Source organism: Columba livia, chromosome 18 (assembly GCF_036013475.1).
Source record: "Columba livia isolate bColLiv1 breed racing homer chromosome 18, bColLiv1.pat.W.v2, whole genome shotgun sequence".
Classification (NCBI taxonomy): Eukaryota; Metazoa; Chordata; class Aves; order Columbiformes; family Columbidae; genus Columba; species Columba livia.
In genome coordinates this window covers 2,735,192-2,756,038 of record NC_088619.1, presented here as the reverse complement: position 1 = coordinate 2,756,038, position 20,847 = coordinate 2,735,192, and the positions used below count along the sequence as shown (strand labels likewise).

General features: G+C 42.4%; 1 protein-coding gene across 1 annotated transcript; it reads left to right on the top strand.

Annotated features, from left to right (window-relative positions):
- The first annotated feature begins 1,677 nt into the window (after positions 1–1,677).
- On the top strand, positions 1,678–20,004 carry LOC102098369 (myosin-1B-like). The gene is made up of 38 exons (XM_065034468.1): positions 1,678–1,928; positions 2,017–2,160; positions 2,253–2,409; positions 3,812–3,839; positions 3,937–4,057; positions 4,136–4,228; positions 4,342–4,405; positions 4,488–4,586; positions 4,696–4,799; positions 4,878–5,016; positions 6,387–6,505; positions 6,618–6,767; positions 7,382–7,552; positions 7,801–8,107; positions 8,459–8,532; positions 9,771–9,858; positions 9,954–10,071; positions 10,722–10,845; positions 10,931–11,067; positions 11,161–11,416; positions 12,378–12,620; positions 12,714–12,890; positions 12,975–13,120; positions 13,209–13,299; positions 13,387–13,776; positions 13,891–14,017; positions 14,228–14,346; positions 14,629–14,825; positions 15,243–15,426; positions 15,513–15,678; positions 15,850–15,974; positions 16,647–16,955; positions 17,107–17,310; positions 18,309–18,434; positions 18,530–18,700; positions 18,787–18,891; positions 19,132–19,227; positions 19,732–20,004. Exons 1-38 carry the CDS (start codon positions 1,725–1,727, stop codon positions 19,882–19,884), a joined length of 5,826 nt encoding a protein of 1,941 aa, XP_064890540.1. The 5' UTR covers positions 1,678–1,724; the 3' UTR covers positions 19,885–20,004.
- The last annotated feature ends 843 nt before the right edge of the window (positions 20,005–20,847 follow it).

Sequence of the window (20,847 nt, the reverse complement as noted above, 5' to 3'; positions counted from 1 at the left end):
TTGGTTCTTCTCTGATCTTTTGCAAGTAGCCAGCAAAAAGCTAAGGAGTTGTAAATAGGTTCAGTAATGCAAGCATGATGTGGCTGTCCAAACATTATCATTTGAGTATACTAGATTGTTTCTATTGTTTATTTCTAGAATATTTCTAAATAGAATGTCCCCAAAGCTCTTTGTAATAGTAATCCTTCTCACTGCTGCTGAGTGCTGAGATACACAAATCTTATATGTCAAACAGCAATTCAGAGTCAGGAGCAGAGAAGCCAACCGTTCCAAGACCTGGTATCCTGCTCTATTTGCTGGGCAGCACTTCCTCCTTTCAGATTCCTAGTCAAAATATTTATAGGAGATTTATTCACATAGCTAGGAAGACTTCAAATATTTCTAAATATATCCACGAGCGCGAATGGGAATCATGCACTCAGTCAAGTTTGCCAAACAATGCTTTGCCAAAAATTTTTTGACCTAAGAAAGAGGAGGTGGGAGGTGTATGTGCAGACCAGAACCTATAAAAGTGCTGGTAGGACAAGTCTGTTCTGTCTCCACGGAAAGCTTCAAGGTAAGAGTCTGGAGGGCTGGGTGCTGGCAGAATACCAACTGCACTCCTGCTGCCTGTGGAACTGCTTTCCTCAGAGGACTCTTTGTATCAACAGATATTTTCTTTCTGCTTTTGAATCACCAGCATACTTTTGCCCTGTGACATATCCTTGGTATTCTGTGCAAAAATAAGAAGTTGTCATTTCTGTTTTTCAGTATTGACCAGCTTCCAGCCTGAAGGCCAGCTGGTATCACAAGAGGTAAGACTCTGATTTGCCTATTCCATAGGAATAGACCCTCCAAGATTTTTAGGCAGCTATATGGGCACTTCCCATATCCCTTTACATCTGTGCATACTAAGGCAGTACAATTCTACCTAGTTGTGCTCTCTGAAACAGCAAATTTCCTTTCATAGCTGGGTTAGACATATTTGTTTGGTACCTCCTGGGAAACAGTTGGCTCTTACCACACAGAACCATCAACAGGAGATTGCCTGTGAAGAGAAATCCAGGAAAGGGAAGGTGAATGAAGAGCACATATAGTGAAGATTTTGTCAAATCCCTCTGATTTTTTTTTTTTAATTGAAAAGTTTTCCTCTTTAAGTATAAGTTAATCTTGAAGGATAAGCTTGAACTGGAAAAGGCAGAATAACTTCAGAAGATAAAACTCTGACTTCTGAGGAAAAAAGATTTACATAGACGATTCACACCTATGCTTCTGCTTACACCACATCTTTTTGTTGTTGCTCCATCTCTTTACTCAATACAAATTACATGGTCTAAAACATGCAAAAGAGAAAGGATATAAGTGGACTTTAATAACTTTGATATGATGACTTCCCTTGGTATCTCTGCTGCTTTGTATAGAAAAGTTATATAATGTGCCAATCCAATTTTTCTGTGTAGCCTAGTTGAAACACTACTAGATCCAAAGAACTGACCATGTAAACAGCAATGAGAGAGATAAGTTAAAATCATCTAAATCAAAGGCACCTATTTTCTTTAAGATCTAAATAAATTAAAGGATATATAGGGTGAAAAGCAGATAAGACAGAGAGGGAGACTGTAAGAATACGCAGAGCAGAGCACTACAGAGTCAGGTGTGTGGTACGAAGGCATTTCTTCCTTCACTCAGTACTGTGTCTCTCCACTTCAGGCCCGTGCTGTTGCTGCACTCAATAAGCTGCAGCCATGTCGTCAGACTCTGAGATGGCGATCTTTGGGGAGGCAGCTCCTTACCTCCGAAAGTCAGAAAAGGAGAGAATCGAGGCCCAGAACAAGCCTTTTGATGCCAAGACATCGGTCTTTGTGGTGCATCCCAAGGAATCCTATGTGAAAAGCACAATCCAGAGTAGGGAGTCAGGGAAGGTCACCGTCAAGACTGAAGGTGGAGAGGTGGGTAGAATGCAGGGTTTACAAACAGCATTTAATTTCCACTCTGACATCTGAGCAGACACACGTGTACCTTTCTTTCCTCTGACAGACCCTGACTGTGAAGGAAGATCAAATCTTCTCCATGAACCCTCCCAAGTATGATAAAATCGAGGACATGGCCATGATGACCCACCTCCACGAACCCGCTGTGCTGTACAACCTCAAAGAGCGTTATGCAGCCTGGATGATCTACGTAAGTACCAGCAGCAGTCTTCCTTTGGGGAGCTGGGAGAACTGCTCTGCCAGGCTCAGGGGAAGGCAACGTGCTGTGTCCCTTCCTCGCAGACCTACTCGGGTCTCTTCTGCGTCACCGTCAACCCCTACAAGTGGCTGCCGGTGTACAACCCAGAGGTGGTGTTGGCCTACAGAGGCAAGAAGCGCCAGGAGGCTCCTCCACACATCTTCTCCATCTCTGACAACGCCTATCAGTTCATGTTAACTGGTGAGTGGCTCCATCTGTCTCAGAAGGACACTACCATGAATTTCTTGGAAGGGATACTCTGTCCCATTAGTAGGAGTAGACATTTTCAAAGCTTTCATGGTTCTGATGCATATACACTATTGTGTGTTTTACAATCATCATACTATTGTTTCTGGTCTTTTAAATGAAAGAAATTCCTGCAATCAGTGAGGTATTGTGGCATTTTTCTTTCTTGTTTAAACTCATGCTAACAGGTGAGTGGCTGTCAGCATGATTCTATCAAAAACACATTTTAAAAGTAATCACGGAGTTTCCTTAATAAATATGCCGACATTTCCTTAACACATCATTAGAGTTTTATTTCAGTCATTTATTGACAGCTAATTTTAAAATTAGTTTTTCATGTTAATATTTCTAAAAAGAAAGTATATTACCACAGATAGTTAGTGTATCAGGAAAAATGTTAAGTCAAATGGATCAGATGGAGCAGGAAAGATAATTATGTCTTTAATGAAAGAGTGAAAGTGAACAGAGTATGAGATGGATATGTGATGTGAAAATTCTGACTAATGATGTGAAGTTATTTAATCAGAGGCCTACAGGAAACATCAGTACCACAGAAGTTCAGATATGTCTTGATAAAACCATGACATGAAAAAATGAAACAGAATTATATGTTGCTGCTAGTTTTATTTCCATATTTTCATATTGTTGTCATATGCAGGGACAGGAGTTGGACTCAACTATTGTTGTCAGTCCCTTCCAACTCAGGACATTTTATGATTCTATGATTCAGTCTTCCCCCAGTTTAGACTAATATTGGAGATTGAACTGACCCAGGTGCAGGACCTCACACTTGGCCTTGTTGAACTCCATAATGTTCACATGACACATTCCTCAAGCCTGTTGAAGTGCCTCTGGATGGCATCTGTTCCCTCTAGGATATCAACCACACTGCTCACCTTGGTGTCATCTGCAAACTTGCTGAGGGTGCACTCAATCCCACTATTTAATTAACCCCACTACTTAATTAATCCCACTATTTAATTAATACCTCATTAATGGAGTTATTGGTCACAGGAGAAACCTTGAGGGATAACTCTAATTAACCATTTGGGCAGTGAGAATGTGACTATAACACTTCGGATGCCATTATTCAGTCAATTTCTTATCCATCTAACAGCCCACCCATCAAACCCATAACTCTCTAAATAAAAGGCAACAGTGTTCTGAGTATGTTTAGACATAAGAACATGGTGCAAATTGCTTTGAAAAAATTCAAAATTGAAAAAAATATTAGGAGCTAACAATGGAAAAAAAAATGCAGAATTTTTTCTTGTCATAACTTATATTTACTGCATTAATTTACAGACTTTTTGTATTCTTCATTTACCAAGTCTATTTGTTTCTGTCTCGTTCACAGATCGTGAGAACCAGTCGATCCTGATCACGTACGTACACTCCCTGCTGGGTCCCTGCGGGGCTGCCCGGTGCCAGGGGATCTCCTGCCTGACCACACGCTCTCTGCTTCTCTCTTTGCTTTGACAGCGGAGAATCCGGTGCAGGGAAGACTGTGAACACCAAGCGTGTCATCCAGTACTTTGCAACAATTGCAGCAAGTGGAGACAAGAAGAAGGAAGAGCAGCAGCAGCCAGCAGGCAAAATGCAGGTGAGGTCTTGGGGTAGGAGCCTGCAACTAAACAATTTATTTGTAAACAATATCATGACAATAAGATTTGTATTTTAGGGGACGCTTGAGGATCAAATCATCAGTGCCAACCCACTGCTGGAGGCTTTTGGTAATGCCAAAACCGTGAGGAATGACAACTCCTCACGCTTTGTAAGTTGTTGTCTGAGACAAAATTACTTTTTTCGCATCAGCACCCAGACTCACATATTCTTGCAGTCAAGACTGGTAAAATAGTTCTCAATTGACTTTCCTGCCTCCTTCAGGGTAAATTCATCAGAATCCATTTTGGTGCCACAGGGAAACTGGCTTCAGCTGACATTGAAACATGTAAGTGACTCTCCTGGCCTTGTCCCTTTCCTTCCAACCTTCCTCAGTTCCTGTGCTAACTCCGTACTTCTGCTCTTGCCAGATCTGCTGGAGAAGTCCAGAGTCACTTTCCAGCTCCCGGCAGAAAGAAGCTACCACATCTTCTATCAGATCATGTCCAACAAGAAGCCAGAGCTAATTGGTAGGAAAAATCAGTAATTTCTCTAGACAAAGGCCACGGAGTAACATTGAATTCCTTTACAGGCCAATTACCTTCATTTGATCTGTATGTGTTGGGTCCTTCTTTTCAGAGATGTTACTGATCACCACCAACCCATACGACTATCAGTATGTGAGTCAAGGTGAGATCACGGTACCCAGCATTAATGACCAGGAAGAGCTGATGGCCACAGATGTAAGTAACACACAGTTTTCCCAGGTTGACTCTGGCCTTTAACAGGCATGGTACTTACTCTAGTGGTTCTTTTGTTAGAGTGCCATTGACATCCTGGGCTTCACTCCTGATGAGAAGACAGCCATTTACAAGCTGACCGGGGCCGTCATGCACTACGGCAACCTGAAGTTCAAGCAGAAGCAGCGTGAGGAGCAGGCAGAGCCGGACGGCACAGAAGGTACATCAGTTAATACTGCAGCTGTGGTTTATATGTTCTACATTTCCTGTAGAGTCTTGGCAAGTCTCCGGGACTTTTGTTTGAAAAATAGACATCTAAGATATGTCTATCATGTTTGCCTTGCCCAATATGGTTCAAAGGTGCATTCCTGTAGAAGTTTGTGGAAGTATTTCCCTGAGACTAGAGTTATTTGCATATATCATAAACACATACTGCTAATGTTGGGGGTTTTTTCTTGACTTTTGTGTGTGTTTGTGGTCTGGAGTTTTTTTAGGGAGTGTTAAGACATAAATTAATATAACTACAAGGAATACAATAGCGATTAATCTGATAATGATGAATAGTAATAGTAGAACAGGCTACAAATAATATCTGGAACTTTATATAAGTGATGGTATTTTGCTGACTAAATCTTGGAAACATTCAGAGCAGTATACACCACATTGATTTCACTGATTCCACTATAATCCTCTACAGAGGATAACTCTGAAGCCGTGAACAAATTTCTCAATGTGGCAGTGTCATATTTATTTTGCTAGTTTTAATTGCTTATAAAGCTGGGAGAAGGCTATGACCCTTCATCTTCTCCATCTCCTGAGGACTCCATTTATTGTGCAGTCTTTCCTTACCTGCTTTTGCAAACACTGAGGAAAACCTGCAATGTATTTCAGCATTACACTATCCTTACTCATTAGAAATTTTTCCTGACAACTGTTAGAACTTGTCCAATACTTATGCAGTAATCTGCTATACTTTTTTATCATGATTTCAAATTAATTGTATAAGCATTATTGAACAAATAATTTTACGTACTGTGCCTGCTGGTGGAGTCTGAATTCAATAGTAAAAGCGATAGCAAAAGGTAAAATGCCAAATTTTTGTTGAAGATGCACTTCTAAAAATAACCCTTCATCTCGTATGTTTAGCTGTAGATTCATAAAGGCATAATTGACACTTGTTTTGTGCTCTCTTGAGCATTATGTCTTTAAAGTTACCCTACCACTAGTCACTGAAACAAATTGCACTGTATTTGCTTCTGAGAGGATCTGTGATTGCCTGCACTTTGGTCATCATCCCAGGGTTACCTTTGCTTTTTCATTTTCAGTACTTGTTATAGAGAAGTCTGCCCACCTAAATGTCTCTTCACTGACTTTTCATTCAAAATTCAAAATAAACTAAGAATAGGTGAAGAAAGAAGAGGCAATATAAATGTACCATAATTACTAGAGAATATTAACTATGATAAATTAGAAATACATTATTTTTTCATCTTAACTGATTGTTTTATCTTTACTAGAATTTCCTTTTAATTCTCGTTTTAAGGAACATTGTTTGCTGGTACCTTAACAACTCACTTTTTTGGTCTTTAGTTGCTGATAAGGCCGCCTATTTGATGGGTCTGAACTCAGCAGACCTGCTCAAGGCCCTCTGCTACCCCCGAGTCAAGGTTGGCAATGAATATGTGACCAAGGGTCAAACTGTGCAGCAGGTAACAAAAATGCCTGTTTTGTTGACAAACCTTCTGGGCTTCCTCTTTTGCTCTGCATGATATCTACAAGCCTTCTGTTTTTTTGTTGTTTTTGTTTGTTTGTTTGTTTTAGGTATACAATTCAGTAGGTGCTCTGGCAAAGGCCGTGTTTGAGAAGATGTTCTTGTGGATGGTTATTCGCATCAACCAACAGCTGGATACCAAGCAGCCCAGACAGTACTTCATTGGTGTCCTGGACATTGCTGGCTTTGAGATCTTTGATGTAAGAACAGTGTTTTATTACAACACTTTCAGAAGTTACTCCAGAGTGGTGCTTTTTTTTCCTTTTTCTTTCCAGAAATTATTTGATCCTTTCAGATTGTATCTAAAGTATCATGATTTCCACAGGATTTTAATTTGGAATAGATTTTTGTGTTTCACATATGCCAATGGAAATCCATACATAAATGCAGGGGGTTTTGACTGATTAGAAACAGTAGACTAACATGGCATGTGGTACCTAATGTAGAGAGACCAGTTCCATAGACATAATTTGTGCTTTGAAGGCTTGGGACATACTCTGAAATCAGCATTTGGAAATGTTGGACAAACTGCTGTGCTGTGGACTGTCCCGTGACTGAATTATCCCAGTCTAGTACATATAAAAACTGGCAAGTCTGAATTATTAATGTGGCCTAAGCTTCTAGGGGTCGTAAACATAGGGATAAATTTTAGCTTGACAAAAGAGACACACTGACAGAAGTTACGAACTCCTAGCTGAGCAAAGCAGGAACACTCCCCTATCCTCCTGTAATTTGGTACAAAAAGCCAGCACTGTTCTTTACCTGTAGCTTTCTAAATTAACATTAATAATAATATTTATTTGTAATATTGCAGTTCAACAGCCTGGAGCAGCTGTGCATCAACTTCACCAATGAGAAACTGCAACAGTTCTTCAACCACCACATGTTCGTGCTGGAGCAGGAGGAGTACAAGAAGGAGGGAATTGAGTGGGAGTTCATTGACTTTGGGATGGACCTGGCTGCCTGCATTGAGCTCATTGAGAAGGTATTTGTGCAATTCACAATGTCTAATATTTTCAGAAATGTATTAAATTTTTGTATATTTATAAATGTAGCTTGAAAGGCTAATTGTGATATTGTAAATACATAAGTTTAGAATATTTTACAGTTTTCTCTGCTGAGCATAAGAATAATTCCTGAGGCTGTTAATGCTGTTCCACTTAGGAAGCTATATCTTTATCTGTCATTCTTTCTTCCTTTGCACCTCTTCCTCCTTCATTCTGTTTCTCCCAGCCCATGGGCATCTTCTCCATCCTGGAAGAGGAGTGCATGTTCCCCAAGGCAACTGACACCTCTTTCAAGAACAAGCTCTATGACCAACATCTGGGCAAGTCCAACAACTTCCAGAAGCCCAAACCTGCCAAAGGCAAGGCTGAGGCTCACTTCTCCCTGGTGCACTACGCTGGCACGGTGGACTACAACATTACTGGCTGGCTCGATAAGAACAAGGACCCCCTGAATGAAACTGTTGTGGGGCTGTACCAGAAATCATCCTTGAAGACACTGGCCTTACTCTTTGCTGCTGCTCCAGGAGAGGCAGGTAAGTTCTGTGAAATTAATATTTTCATTTTTATTTAAGGACTCTACCAGAGCCATGAATATCAGCTAGAGTGTTCTAAAGAAACTACATATTGTGTAGAGTCTCCAGTAGTTCAAATGTATTCATAAAGGAACTGAGCAAATATATTTCAGGTCTTCCACTCAGCCATCATAATCCCTTCATTTATCATGCAGCTTTGGTTTATCATACACCTTTGGCCCTGTGTTCTTTCAGATTGAGTGATGACTCTGTTTCCCACTGCATCCATGACTGATACATATGAACAAGCTTCTTACCGTGTCATAGAAAAAAATTTCCAAATCAAACCCATGTTTTTTTTGTGTTCTTCAGAGGGTGGTGGTGGTGGCAAGAAGGGAGGCAAGAAGAAGGGGTCTTCTTTCCAGACTGTGTCAGCTCTTTTCAGGGTAAGTACCAAAGTCATTGTCTCTCTCTCTCTTTTTTTTTTTTAGTTTAAGACTGTGAAACCTCGCAGTACCTCCAACAAAGCCATTTTACTGCAACCTATTAACATTATTCCACATAAAGAGCAACTCTTCAGTTATTCATGAAAGAGCTGACTGCAAGTCAGCTGAGGTCAGCTGAGGAAGTTCCATCTTGATGCTGGAAGAAGTACTTGGGTCAGGCTACAGTTTCATTTACTCATGAGTTGGCAGGTTCAAGCTCTTTCCCCTCTCCCTCTGCCTTGGGGAGGCAATGGTGGATCTGGCTGCCTTCCTCAGGGAAACTCAAGCCTGGATCAGCACATACAAATGTGTGTGCATTTGCACATGATAATATAGAACTCATATAACACATACTTGTTTGCACAAGTATACATATGAAGACAAGGCAATAGGGAAATGCCAAGGCCGGTTACCTTTCCATCATTGGACAGAGCTTTGGAAAAACTCTTGTTTGAGCACCCGTGCCCATCCAGCTGCTATTTGGCATCCTGAACAGATTTTCATGTGAAAGAGATATTTGTTTGAGTAGCTTTGCCCGTGCTACAAGCCAGTGTCAGACTGAGAAATATTAGGACCTAGCTAGCAAAAGTAATTGCTAAAATCAGACATAGTTCATGAGTTTGCTTTTAAAAACTCCTCTAGAAAGGAGTGCTGTAGGACCTACTGCTCATGCTTTTTCTCTATGAGTTGTGACCTCATTCTCACTGAACAGGGAGTCTTTCTTGTCTTCCTCTGCTCAACCTTTGTGAAATATAACTTCACAAGTAGCTCCTAATGCCATTAAGCTGCTCTTTCAGAGTCTTATCTGCAAACTTGGTCCTTACCAGTATTCCCTTTTGTCCTATTTTTTGTTTTGTTTTTGTTTCCATCAGCAGGCAGTGTCTTCCATAGGGTGAGAATCTGATGATTACAAAAAATCATCTTTCACTCATATGTATGCCTTTTGTCACGAACTTCTGGTCACCATTCTCCATAGGTGTCCTGTCTGAGTGAATATATCCCTCAGTCTCAAGGAAACATATTACACAGTTTTGTGTCTTTTATGCTCAAGACTTAAAGGCAAAAGAAAACACAAATTAGGATGGCTATAGGTGCAAATAATAAATTCATTATTACTTTCCAACACTTTGCGCACATCTGACAGTATAATTGCAGAGGTACCATTTGTTAACAAAAAATCTTTTCTCGTGATCCCACAGGAGAACCTAAACAAGCTGATGACCAATCTAAGGAGCACTCACCCCCATTTTGTGCGCTGTATCATCCCCAATGAAACAAAAACACCTGGTAAGAACCTCAAGCAGAGAGAATGCATAGTGTGAAGCAGCCATTATCCTCTGTGCCTTATCATGAAGGATAACATAATTGTTTTATTTGCTTAGGTGCCATGGAGCATGAACTGGTGCTACACCAGCTGCGTTGTAACGGCGTGCTGGAGGGGATTAGAATTTGCAGGAAGGGATTCCCCAGCAGAATCCTCTATGCTGACTTCAAACAGAGGTCATCCTTCTTTCTGCTCTCCATTCTGTCTTTCCTGCATAATTTGTACAACTTGACTATTTTAGCATTTGTGGTTATTTTTAAGTGCCAACTCTATCTGATTATAATGGAAAGAGAGGAGCAATGTTGGAATGTTGAGAAATTAAGAGGTAATTGAGTTGTTCTCACTGATTGCTGGTCATCACAGAACTGAACTTTGCCAGCGTCTCTGAGTATGGAAGCACAATAGATACACAAGCAAGTGATCACAAGAGTGGGATGTGGCTACAACATATTCCCAGGCAAAAATGGCTGATTCTATGAGTGCTCTGGCCATTGCATCAGCTGTAGGTTTCAAGGGAAGATGTTTTCCTCCTGTGCACATAAAGCAATTTTCTACAGTACAGTTGTGAAAAAGATATAAGACTGAAATGGCTGGAGACCAGTGCCCTATTTTCATCTATGATTGATCACTTAAAGACAGTAAAAGTTTCCTATTTATTTTTTTTTTTAAACAAATTAGCACTTCATTATAACTCTATCTCTACATAAGGAGTAAAATTCCAACTTGCTCAGCCTTATTCTTATGTAAAGATTGCTGTTAATTTCAATAAACAGTATAACCTTATGACTTGATATTGCCTTCATTCATAGTTCCTCTCATTCCGCAGATACAAGGTGCTTAATGCCAGCGCCATCCCAGAGGGACAGTTCATCGATAGCAAGAAGGCTTCTGAGAAGCTTCTTGGGTCAATTGATGTGGACCACACCCAGTACAAATTTGGCCACACCAAGGTATAACCCCCTCTTGTTTCACCCCCTGTGTGCCTGTGCTTTGCTCTGCCTGACAATGATGTGCTGCAACATTCCCTTTCTCAAGGTGTTCTTCAAAGCTGGGCTGCTGGGACTGCTGGAGGAGATGAGAGATGAGAAGCTGGCACAGCTCATCACCCGCACACAGGCCAGGTGCAGGGGCTTCCTCATGAGAGTGGAGTTCCAGAGAATGATGGAGAGGAGGTACATCTTCAGTTAATGTCACTGTACTTGGGGGAAAGTGTTTAACACTTATCATACTGAAAATATTCAATGTATATTTTAATTATGCTTCAGGGAGTCCATCTTCTGCATCCAGTACAATGTTCGGTCCTTCATGAATGTGAAGCACTGGCCCTGGATGAAGTTGTTCTTCAAGATCAAGCCCTTGCTGAAGAGCGCAGAATCGGAGAAGGAGATGGCCAACATGAAGGAAGAGTTTGAGAAAACCAAGGAAGAGCTTGCAAAGTCTGAGGCAAAGAGGAAGGAGCTAGAGGAGAAAATGGTTTCTTTGCTGCAGGAGAAAAATGATTTGCAGCTTCAAGTGCAAGCTGTAAGTGTTGTTAGTAACTTCCAGGAGAAAATAAGTAACATCTAAATCCTGTCTCATATTATGGAACTCTCACACTGAACACTGAATTGCCTAAGAAAATATTTTACTTTGAATCACTAAATCTATAATTCAGACCCCTCAGTGCCAAAATTGAAGTATGAGTTTCTGACTTGGGAATGACTTTTAAGTCTCTATGCCTACAGACATGTTTCTCCATGGAAACTTATAATATAAGGTTCAGCCTTAGTCAATAGACATATAATATATACAGCTAATAAACCTTAGAGAGCAATTAAGTTGGCATTGGTTTTAATCAGTTTCCTAAATTGAAGAGCATTATGGCATCTCTTATGATATCTCACCTCATCTCATGGTATCTCACCTTTCCTCCCGCAGCTACTGTTCCAGGAAGACACAAACACCTTCCTACAATTGGACCTATGTGTGTCCAGTGTCCTTTGGCAGATCAAAAGATTTGGCAGAATTTACACAATGCTAATGTGTCTTTAAGTGCTGACTTCACGGCTTCAAAGTAAAGTCAGGTTCAAATGGAAACCACCGATTGCATCAGATTATATACCAATTTATCACGAACAAAGATGAATTCTAAGTCAACCTTGCCAAGAAAAGCTTTTCCAGAGATAAAATTTAAAAGTTCTGTGCACAATAATATTCAGTTATCGACTTTCAGGGAAGGTAATAAAAAGCCTTAGTTAAAAAAGCACTTTCAGATATTTAGACAACTTATTTATAACAACAGAAAGACAGAATACTTGATGGGAGTAAAAATGAACAGAATAAAAACCTACTATGGTTTATAAGAGGTCTGCAAAAATCATTTGCACAACAAGAGAAAAAATAGTAATTCCATGTTTTCCTTTCTGCAGCAGGAAATACTTTTTTTTCTATACAGCTTTTGCTAAAATTTGAGATTACAAAAAACCCTATATTTCTCTAACAGGAAGCTGATGCTCTAGCTGATGCTGAGGAAAGATGTGACCAGCTCATCAAAACCAAAATCCAGCTGGAAGCCAAAATTAAGGAGGTGACTGAAAGGGCTGAGGATGAGGAAGAAATTAATGCTGAGCTGACAGCCAAGAAGAGGAAACTGGAGGATGAATGTTCAGAGCTGAAGAAAGACATTGATGACCTTGAGTTAACACTGGCCAAGGTTGAGAAGGAAAAACATGCCACTGAAAACAAGGTATGAGGCAGAACCTGTCACTCATGCTTCAGAAAAGAGGACACTGCTGTTACAGGATTTCCTTTATTGACACTTGCTGCCTTCTTCTCAAAGGTGAAAAACCTCACAGAGGAGATGGCAACCCTGGATGAGACCATTGCCAAGCTGACAAAGGAGAAGAAAGCCCTCCAAGAGGCCCACCAGCAGACACTGGATGACCTGCAGGCAGAAGAGGACAAAGTTAATACATTGACTAAATCCAAGACCAAGCTGGAGCAGCAAGTGGACGATGTAAGCACACAGCCACCCAGCAAGAACAGGACAGGTATGGAGTTAGACCTGCCTGGTCACGTACTTATGGTCTTGTTATTTTAGTTGGAAGGGTCTCTGGAGCAAGAGAAGAAACTGCGCATGGACCTTGAGAGAGCTAAGAGGAAACTCGAAGGAGACCTGAAGCTGTCCCATGACAACATAATGGATTTGGAAAATGATAAGCAGCAGCTGGATGAGAAACTAAAGAAGTAAGTGTGGCTGTGGGACACCTGAGTGCTGGGCTGGTCACACTTGTCTTTTTTCCCTGAGCTCTAACATGGTTTGATTTGCCCACAGGAAAGACTTTGAGATCAGCCAGATCCAGAGCAAAATCGAGGATGAGCAATCCCTGGGCATGCAATTACAGAAGAAGATCAAGGAGCTTCAGGCAAGTCTCTGTTCCTTCCCCTCTCTCTCCCAGTCTCAGGTCAGGTAGGAGGAGGCCCAGGTGTGAAGGGTCCCTAATGTTCCACAGGCCCGTATTGAGGAACTGGAGGAGGAAATTGAGGCCGAGCGAACCTCTCGGGCAAAAGCCGAGAAGCATCGCGCTGACCTCTCCAGGGAGCTAGAGGAGATCAGCGAGCGCCTGGAAGAAGCAGGAGGGGCCACGGCAGCTCAGATTGATATGAACAAGAAGCGTGAGGCAGAGTTTCAGAAGATGCGTCGCGACCTGGAAGAGGCCACGCTGCAGCACGAAGCCACGGCTGCCGCCCTGCGCAAGAAGCACGCGGACAGCACAGCTGAGCTTGGGGAGCAGATCGACAACCTGCAGCGAGTGAAGCAGAAGCTGGAGAAGGAGAAGAGCGAGCTGAAGATGGAGATTGATGACTTGGCCAGTAACATGGAGTCTGTCTCCAAAGCCAAGGTACACAAATACCTTATTGATGTTTCTGCCTCAATGGAATTCTGTAAAATGCAACTTCTTGAGCCTGTTATTTCTGAGAGTGTGAATGCCTCCTCTTCTGTATGTTGACACAAGGCAAGTCTGGAGAAGATGTGCCGCACACTGGAAGATCAGCTAAGTGAGATTAAGACAAAGGAAGAAGAACATCAGCGCATGATCAACGACCTCAATGCTCAAAGAGCTCGTCTCCAGACAGAAGCAGGTGAGACATTCACATGGCTGATGTTCAAATGAATAATGTCAGAGAGTTAATGCAGAAATGAACCTTCTGGGCATATGATCAGTTCAAAATGTCTGAAATAGGATCATAAATTTCTGAAGTTCTGCTAACAATTTGGATTTAAAGTTCTAAATGTCCACAATACAGTCATCAATGGCAATAAAATGTTTGTGTGTCTACAAACTTTTCCAGGTGAATATTCACGCCAGGTGGAGGAGAAAGATGCATTGGTTTCTCAGCTGTCAAGAGGAAAGCAGGCATTCACACAACAGATTGAGGAACTCAAGAGGCACTTAGAGGAAGAGATAAAGGTGAGAAGGTTTTGTCATAAATGAATGAAATCACAAAATCACAGAAATCACAGAAGAGAGGGGGAAAATTAACCGCTTGGGTAATGCAGTGGGAGTCTTATTATACTAGCTATGCTCCAGCTTCCTGCAGTCTATCCATTAGTTCTTTTGCAGATTCCCAGATCTTCATTTCGCATTCAGTAGCTTGTCATCATGCTCACAGCAGGATAATCCAGTGTCCATCACCATGAAAGATTTCAATGCACATTTGCATTCAATGTCACACTACTATTTTTCCCCCAGGCCAAGAACGCCCTGGCCCACGCCCTGCAGTCTGCTCGCCACGACTGTGACTTGCTCCGGGAACAATATGAGGAGGAGCAGGAAGCCAAGGGGGAGCTGCAGCGTGTGCTGTCCAAGGCCAACAGTGAAGTGGCCCAGTGGAGAACCAAATACGAGACTGACGCTATTCAGCGCACGGAGGAGCTGGAGGAGGCCAAGTACGTGGGAAAGGTGGGGAACGGTGGCAGAGTAAGAACAGAGATCTGAGGAGACAACCGTGATATTGTCAGGAGGAAGCCAATGCTCTGCTTTGGGGTAGAGATATTGTCAGGAAGAGAGGACATATAGCCCAGAGCTGGTATGTATTGGAACAGAAGAAGCAGCAGAGCTCTTCAGATGCAGAAGAGCAGAGAGATGGTTATGAGTGCAGAGTGAATAGAAAAAAGAGTGAAGTGCTGCAGCCCAGGATTCAGACTTAGAAATACAATGGCTGACTGGGAGAGGACCTACACCTCTGCGTAAATGGGGATCACACACCACCAAGGGGCTAAGCGTGCTCCCGTGAAAAACATACTGGCTGCACACACAGGCTCCTGTATCCTTCCTCACCTGGAGCTGTGCTTGTCTCCTGCCAGGAAGAAGCTGGCACAGCGCCTGCAAGATGCAGAGGAACATGTTGAAGCTGTGAATTCCAAATGTGCCTCCCTGGAAAAGACAAAGCAGAGGCTGCAGAATGAAGTGGAGGACCTGATGATTGATGTGGAGAGATCAAATGCTGCCTGCGCAGCTCTGGATAAGAAGCAGAAGAACTTTGACAAGGTTTTTTGGGCTCCAGACCTGGGGTTCCTGGGCAGAGCATCCCCTCCTGATGGCCACATCCAAACTCACACCTGGTTTCTCTTCAGATCCTGGCAGAATGGAAGCAGAAGTACGAGGAGACACAGGCTGAGCTGGAAGCCTCCCAGAAGGAGGCTCGCTCTCTCAGCACGGAGCTCTTTAAGATGAAGAATGCCTATGAGGAGTCCTTGGACCACCTGGAAACGATGAAGCGGGAGAACAAGAACTTGCAGCGTAAGTGCCCGGCCCTCTGCTCCTTGCAGGGCTTTCTCCTGTCCAGCACTACGCACCACTGCACATGGGTCTGTGCCTGCAGGAGGGCAGGGATGTCTGTCACCTTGGTGTGACAGGGCCCTTCCTGTTGTGCTCTGTGCCTGACCATGCCATTGGTGTTTGTTCCCACAGAGGAGATTTCCGACCTCACGGAGCAGATTGCAGAGGGAGGAAAGGCGATTCATGAGCTGGAGAAAGTCAAGAAGCAGGTTGAGCAGGAGAAATCTGAACTCCAAGCCTCCCTGGAGGAAGCTGAGGTACAGTCTTCTGTTCTTTGTTTTTTACTTACAGTAGAGTTTAGTAACCTCAGATACCATTTTTGAAATTATATGTATTGATGATTAGGGGCCTAGACCACCTTTCTTATGTGAAACTGAGTGAGCTGGGTCTGTTCAGCCTGGAGAAGAGAAGCTGAGAGGAGATCGCATCGATTTTTATAAATATCTGAAGGGTGGATGTCAAGAGGATGGGACCAAACTCCTTTCAGTGGTGCCCAGCAACTGGGAAACAGGCACAAACTGAAGCATAGGAGGTTCCATTTGAATATGAGGAAAAGCTTCTTTACTTTGAAGGTGACAGAGCACCTGATCAGGCTGTCCAGAGAGATTATGGAGTCTCCTTCTCTGGAGACATTCAAGACCCACCTGGACACATTCCCATGCAATCTGCCCTAGGTGAACCTGCTTTAGCAGGTGGGTTGGAATAGATGACCTCCAGAGGTCCCTTCCAACCCCAACCATTCAGTGATTCTGTGAGAATAAACTCTTGGTACAGGAGCATGGCGGTTTTTGAAACCTTTAACTTCCTTCCTATGGTCTCAGACCCCATGTTGTATGTTATCCTTCAAGAGAAATAGTTCAGGTAAAGTTACTGACATTATTATTTTCTATGTTGTCACATTAAAAGTATTATAATTTATTCTTGCCCAGGCCTCCCTGGAACATGAAGAGGGGAAGATCCTGCGCCTCCAGCTTGAGCTCAACCAGGTGAAGTCAGAGATTGACAGGAAGATAGCAGAGAAAGATGAGGAGATTGACCAGATGAAGAGAAACCACCTCAGAATTGTAGAGTCCATGCAGAGCACCCTGGATGCTGAGATCAGGAGCAGGAATGAAGCCCTGCGGCTGAAGAAGAAGATGGAGGGAGACCTGAATGAAATGGAGATCCAGCTGAGCCATGCCAACCGCCAGGCTGCAGACGCACAAAAGAACCTGAGAAATGCACAGGGAGTGCTCAAGGTATGGCACAACGGAACAGGTGCTCACTGGTCTCTTATATATCTAAAAGTTTTTCTGTTCTAAAATCCTGTCAGTTGCATACTGATGAGAAAATAAGAAATAGGAAAACAGGAAAAATATGCCTCACAATGTGTCTTTTCTCTCTTACCAGGATACCCAGATACACTTAGATGATGCTCTCAGGGGACAAGAGGACCTGAAGGAGCAGGTGGCCATGGTGGAGCGCAGAGCAAACCTGTTGCAGGCTGAAGTTGAGGAACTGAGGGCAGCCCTGGAGCAGACGGAGAGGTCAAGGAAGGTGGCTGAGCAGGAGCTTCTGGATGCAAGTGAGCGTGTGCAGCTCCTCCACAGTCAGGTCAGTGTAATAATAATAACAACAATAATAATAATAATGCTTTTGCCCCGTACATCTACAACTACCTGAAAGGAGTTTGGAGCAAGGGGGTGCATCTACTTTCCCAAGTAACAAGTGACAGGATGAGTGGAAATAGCCTTAAGTTGTGTCAGGGGAGGTTTAGGTTGGATATTAGGAATAATTTCTTCTTGGACAGGGCTGTCGGGCATTGGAACAGGCTGCCCAGGGAAGTGGTGAAGTCACCACCCCTGGAGGGGTTGAACAGATGTGGAGATGAGGTTCCTAGGGAAATGGGGTAGTGACTGTGTTAGGTTAATAGCTGGACTCGATCATCTTAAAGGACTTTTCCAACTAGAATGATTCTATGATTCTGTGATATAAAGTAGCTGAAGACTGGATGAACTGTACCTGTATTTTGTAAAATACATTTTAACTTCCACAGTATGGATAATGAATATGCAATGTGACTTTTTTTTAGCTGCAGATATTATATTAATTTCACAATGTGGATAACTTAAAAGTAATAAATATGTGAGTAATAGATATGTGAAGTTCTCATTCTAGAACTTAAGTGAGGTCAAGAACTTTCACATTGACATTGGAGGCTGTAAATCAAACTTATGTTGATCATTAAGAAAATAGGAATAGAGTAATACTGTCATTAACATCATTTAATGATGTCATTATAAGTATTCCACAGCACCAAATAATTTTTTTACTGCCACTGGAAAATAATAACGAAAGATGACGTCTTTTTCCTTTATAATTCTAAGTTTTTTGTTGTCTGAGAAACTGTGAGGAAAGACTTTATGGAGGATGTTCTGGAAATACGGAAATAGCTGAGAAACTAATGATTACTACCACAACAGTTCCTTTAGAACAGAATCCCATATGACCTGATGGCAGAAAGTATTAAAAAAACAGCATTCATGCAAAGTTCTTCATATGATATTGCAAGCTAACAAAAACAAAATTGTGATATCGATGCTCTTCAACAGAACACCAGCTTGATCAATACCAAGAAGAAGCTGGAAACAGACATTACCCAAATTCAGAGTGAAATGGAGGAGACGGTCCAGGAAGCCCGCAACGCTGAAGAGAAAGCCAAGAAGGCCATCACAGATGTGAGTCGGGGGCTCCTTTCATTGCTGATGCTGGATGTGTTCTCCTTCAAACTGTGTCCAGCCCCCAAATGGACTTGACCCTTTGCTCTCATCAGGCAGCCATGATGGCAGAAGAGCTGAAGAAGGAGCAGGACACCAGCGCCCACCTGGAGAGGATGAAGAAGAACCTGGACCAGACGGTGAAGGACCTGCAGCACCGTCTGGATGAGGCTGAGCAGTTGGCCCTGAAGGGAGGCAAGAAGCAAATCCAGAAGCTGGAGGCCAGAGTGCGTAGGGCTGCTCTTTGTACATGAGTGAACATGTCACATAAGCAGCCATCAGGGAAGCTCCAAAGATGGGCTTGTCCTTGCAGGTGCGGGAGCTGGAAGGGGAGGTTGATGCTGAGCAGAAGCGCAGCGCTGAAGCCGTGAAGGGTGTGCGCAAGTACGAGAGGAGGGTGAAGGAGCTGACCTACCAGGTAAGGCAGGAGGCTTAATTGTGTTGACATAGTCTTCTTCCAGGAAGTGCAAATGTTGGCACATTGCCTTCCAGAGGTATTTCTTTCTATACCTCAGTCAGTGACACAGTTAACATCATTTTGACCTGTGTCCATCCGGACAGCAATGCTCTGTAAGGAATGTTACTCCTTGTATTTCACATTTATGGAAATTAGAGAAAGAGGCAAACAAAGATTTTTCTTACTTACCATTTTCTGTAGTCTGAGGAAGACCGGAAGAACGTTCTCAGGCTCCAAGATCTAGTGGACAAGCTTCAAATGAAAGTGAAGTCCTACAAGAGGCAAGCTGAGGAGGCTGTAAGTACCACTCTGAGCAAGGCCAGATCTCCTTCTGGTGGTGGTCGAATTCTGTGTTGGTGTTTTCTTCTGTCCAACTTTTTGAAACCTTGACTGTTTTGATGCACTTGCTGCTACAAGACAAAGGAGAATGTAACAATAAGAACTGCTGGTCTGGGGAGGAACTGCACTTCCCCAGCGCTACTTGTTTTGCTCTAAGCTTCACTTCCCACCTCTATTTCTTGCTTCCTACCATATCCTGGTTGTCAGAAGCAGCTGCTAGTCCATCTGTTCAGGACTCTGCCATGAGCTCTGCATAGGCCATGCTGCGTGTAATGTGGTCATTGGCATTTTTGACACTCTAATGTTCTTTTCTCTTCTGGCACCCTGAGTAGCTTCTTATCTTCATTTTGAACCTGCTCTGCTTGCCCAGTTGTAGCATTTAAGTTTCTCTTTGCCCAGTTTTTGCATATACCAGTGTCAGCACACTGCCTGTTGTTTTCACAATTCTCTCTCCCCACACAGGAGGAACTGTCCAATGTCAACCTCTCCAAGTTCCGCAAGATCCAGCACGAGCTGGAGGAAGCCGAGGAGCGGGCTGACATTGCAGAGTCGCAGGTCAACAAGCTCCGAGCAAAGAGCCGGGAGTTTCATAAGAAGGCAGAAGAGGAGGAATGAGGATCCCAAGTCTAAAAAGTGACCTGAGAGATGCATAAAATGTAAATCTCTGTGTTTCTTTCTTCTGTAATTAGCATGTATGTCTAGATAATAAAGACAGTAGAGACCTTTGCATATGAACAGTGATTAGCGTGCTTTATTTATTTATTCAGCATTTATTACTTTTAGAGTACATGTACACAGCTCATGTTCACATTTACAAGTATATTAAATACCTATACATTTTTACAAATACATTTTTAAAAATGTATAAGGAATAATAACAATTTTATGGATTTTCTATTCATCTTGCAATGAAAAGTATGCCTTTCTTTGATAGACTAAGACTAATCTATTTCAGTTATTTTGATGAAATATTAGGGGGGAAAAAAAGCACAGCAGATTCCTGTAGTGTTGTTGTGGGGTCTTTTAATATATATTATTTTTATTAATTGAAAAATGCTGCTTATTTCGTTATCCTTCTGGGTGCGAGAAATTAAAATTTCTCCTTTGATTCAAGAGATTGAAGTTCACTCCAAGCATTGACAAGTAGTCAAACCATCCTGGTGAGATAATGGCATGAAGAGAGATCCTCACTCTCTTTCTCTGGAGCTATTCTGTTTGATACATAACACAAAATCAGACCTAGTTCACAGATGCAGTGAGTGACAAGAATCCCCAGTTAAAAGACTGTGAAGAAAGAATCCTGGGCATAGGCAAAACCAAGTATTTTATAGGCAACTGAAAGATAATTGAAGATATAGATATGAAGATATGAAGATATAGACCGGTCAGCCTCACCTCTGTCCCTGGGAAAGTAATGGAACAGCTTATCCTTGGTGCCATCTCAAGGCATATCAAGGATAAGAGGGTTCTTAGGGGCAGTCAGCATGGCTTTACCAAGGGTAAGTCATGCTTGACCAACCTCATAGCCTTTTACGAGAATGTAACAAGATGGATGGATGATGGCAGAGTGGTGGATGT

What these genes read in the sequence shown, in the direction of transcription:
- LOC102098369 (XM_065034468.1), top strand. Translation starts at nt 1,725, where the DNA reads ATGTCGTCAGACTCTGAGATGGCGATCTTTGGGGAGGCAGCTCCTTAC. An exon ending in AACCAGTCGATCCTGATCAC is followed by an intron (nt 3,840 to 3,936) that starts GTACGTACACTC and finishes TTGCTTTGACAG; the next exon opens with CGGAGAATCCGGTGCAGGGA. An exon ending in GGAGAACAAGAACTTGCAGC is followed by an intron (nt 15,679 to 15,849) that starts GTAAGTGCCCGG and finishes TTGTTCCCACAG; the next exon opens with AGGAGATTTCCGACCTCACG.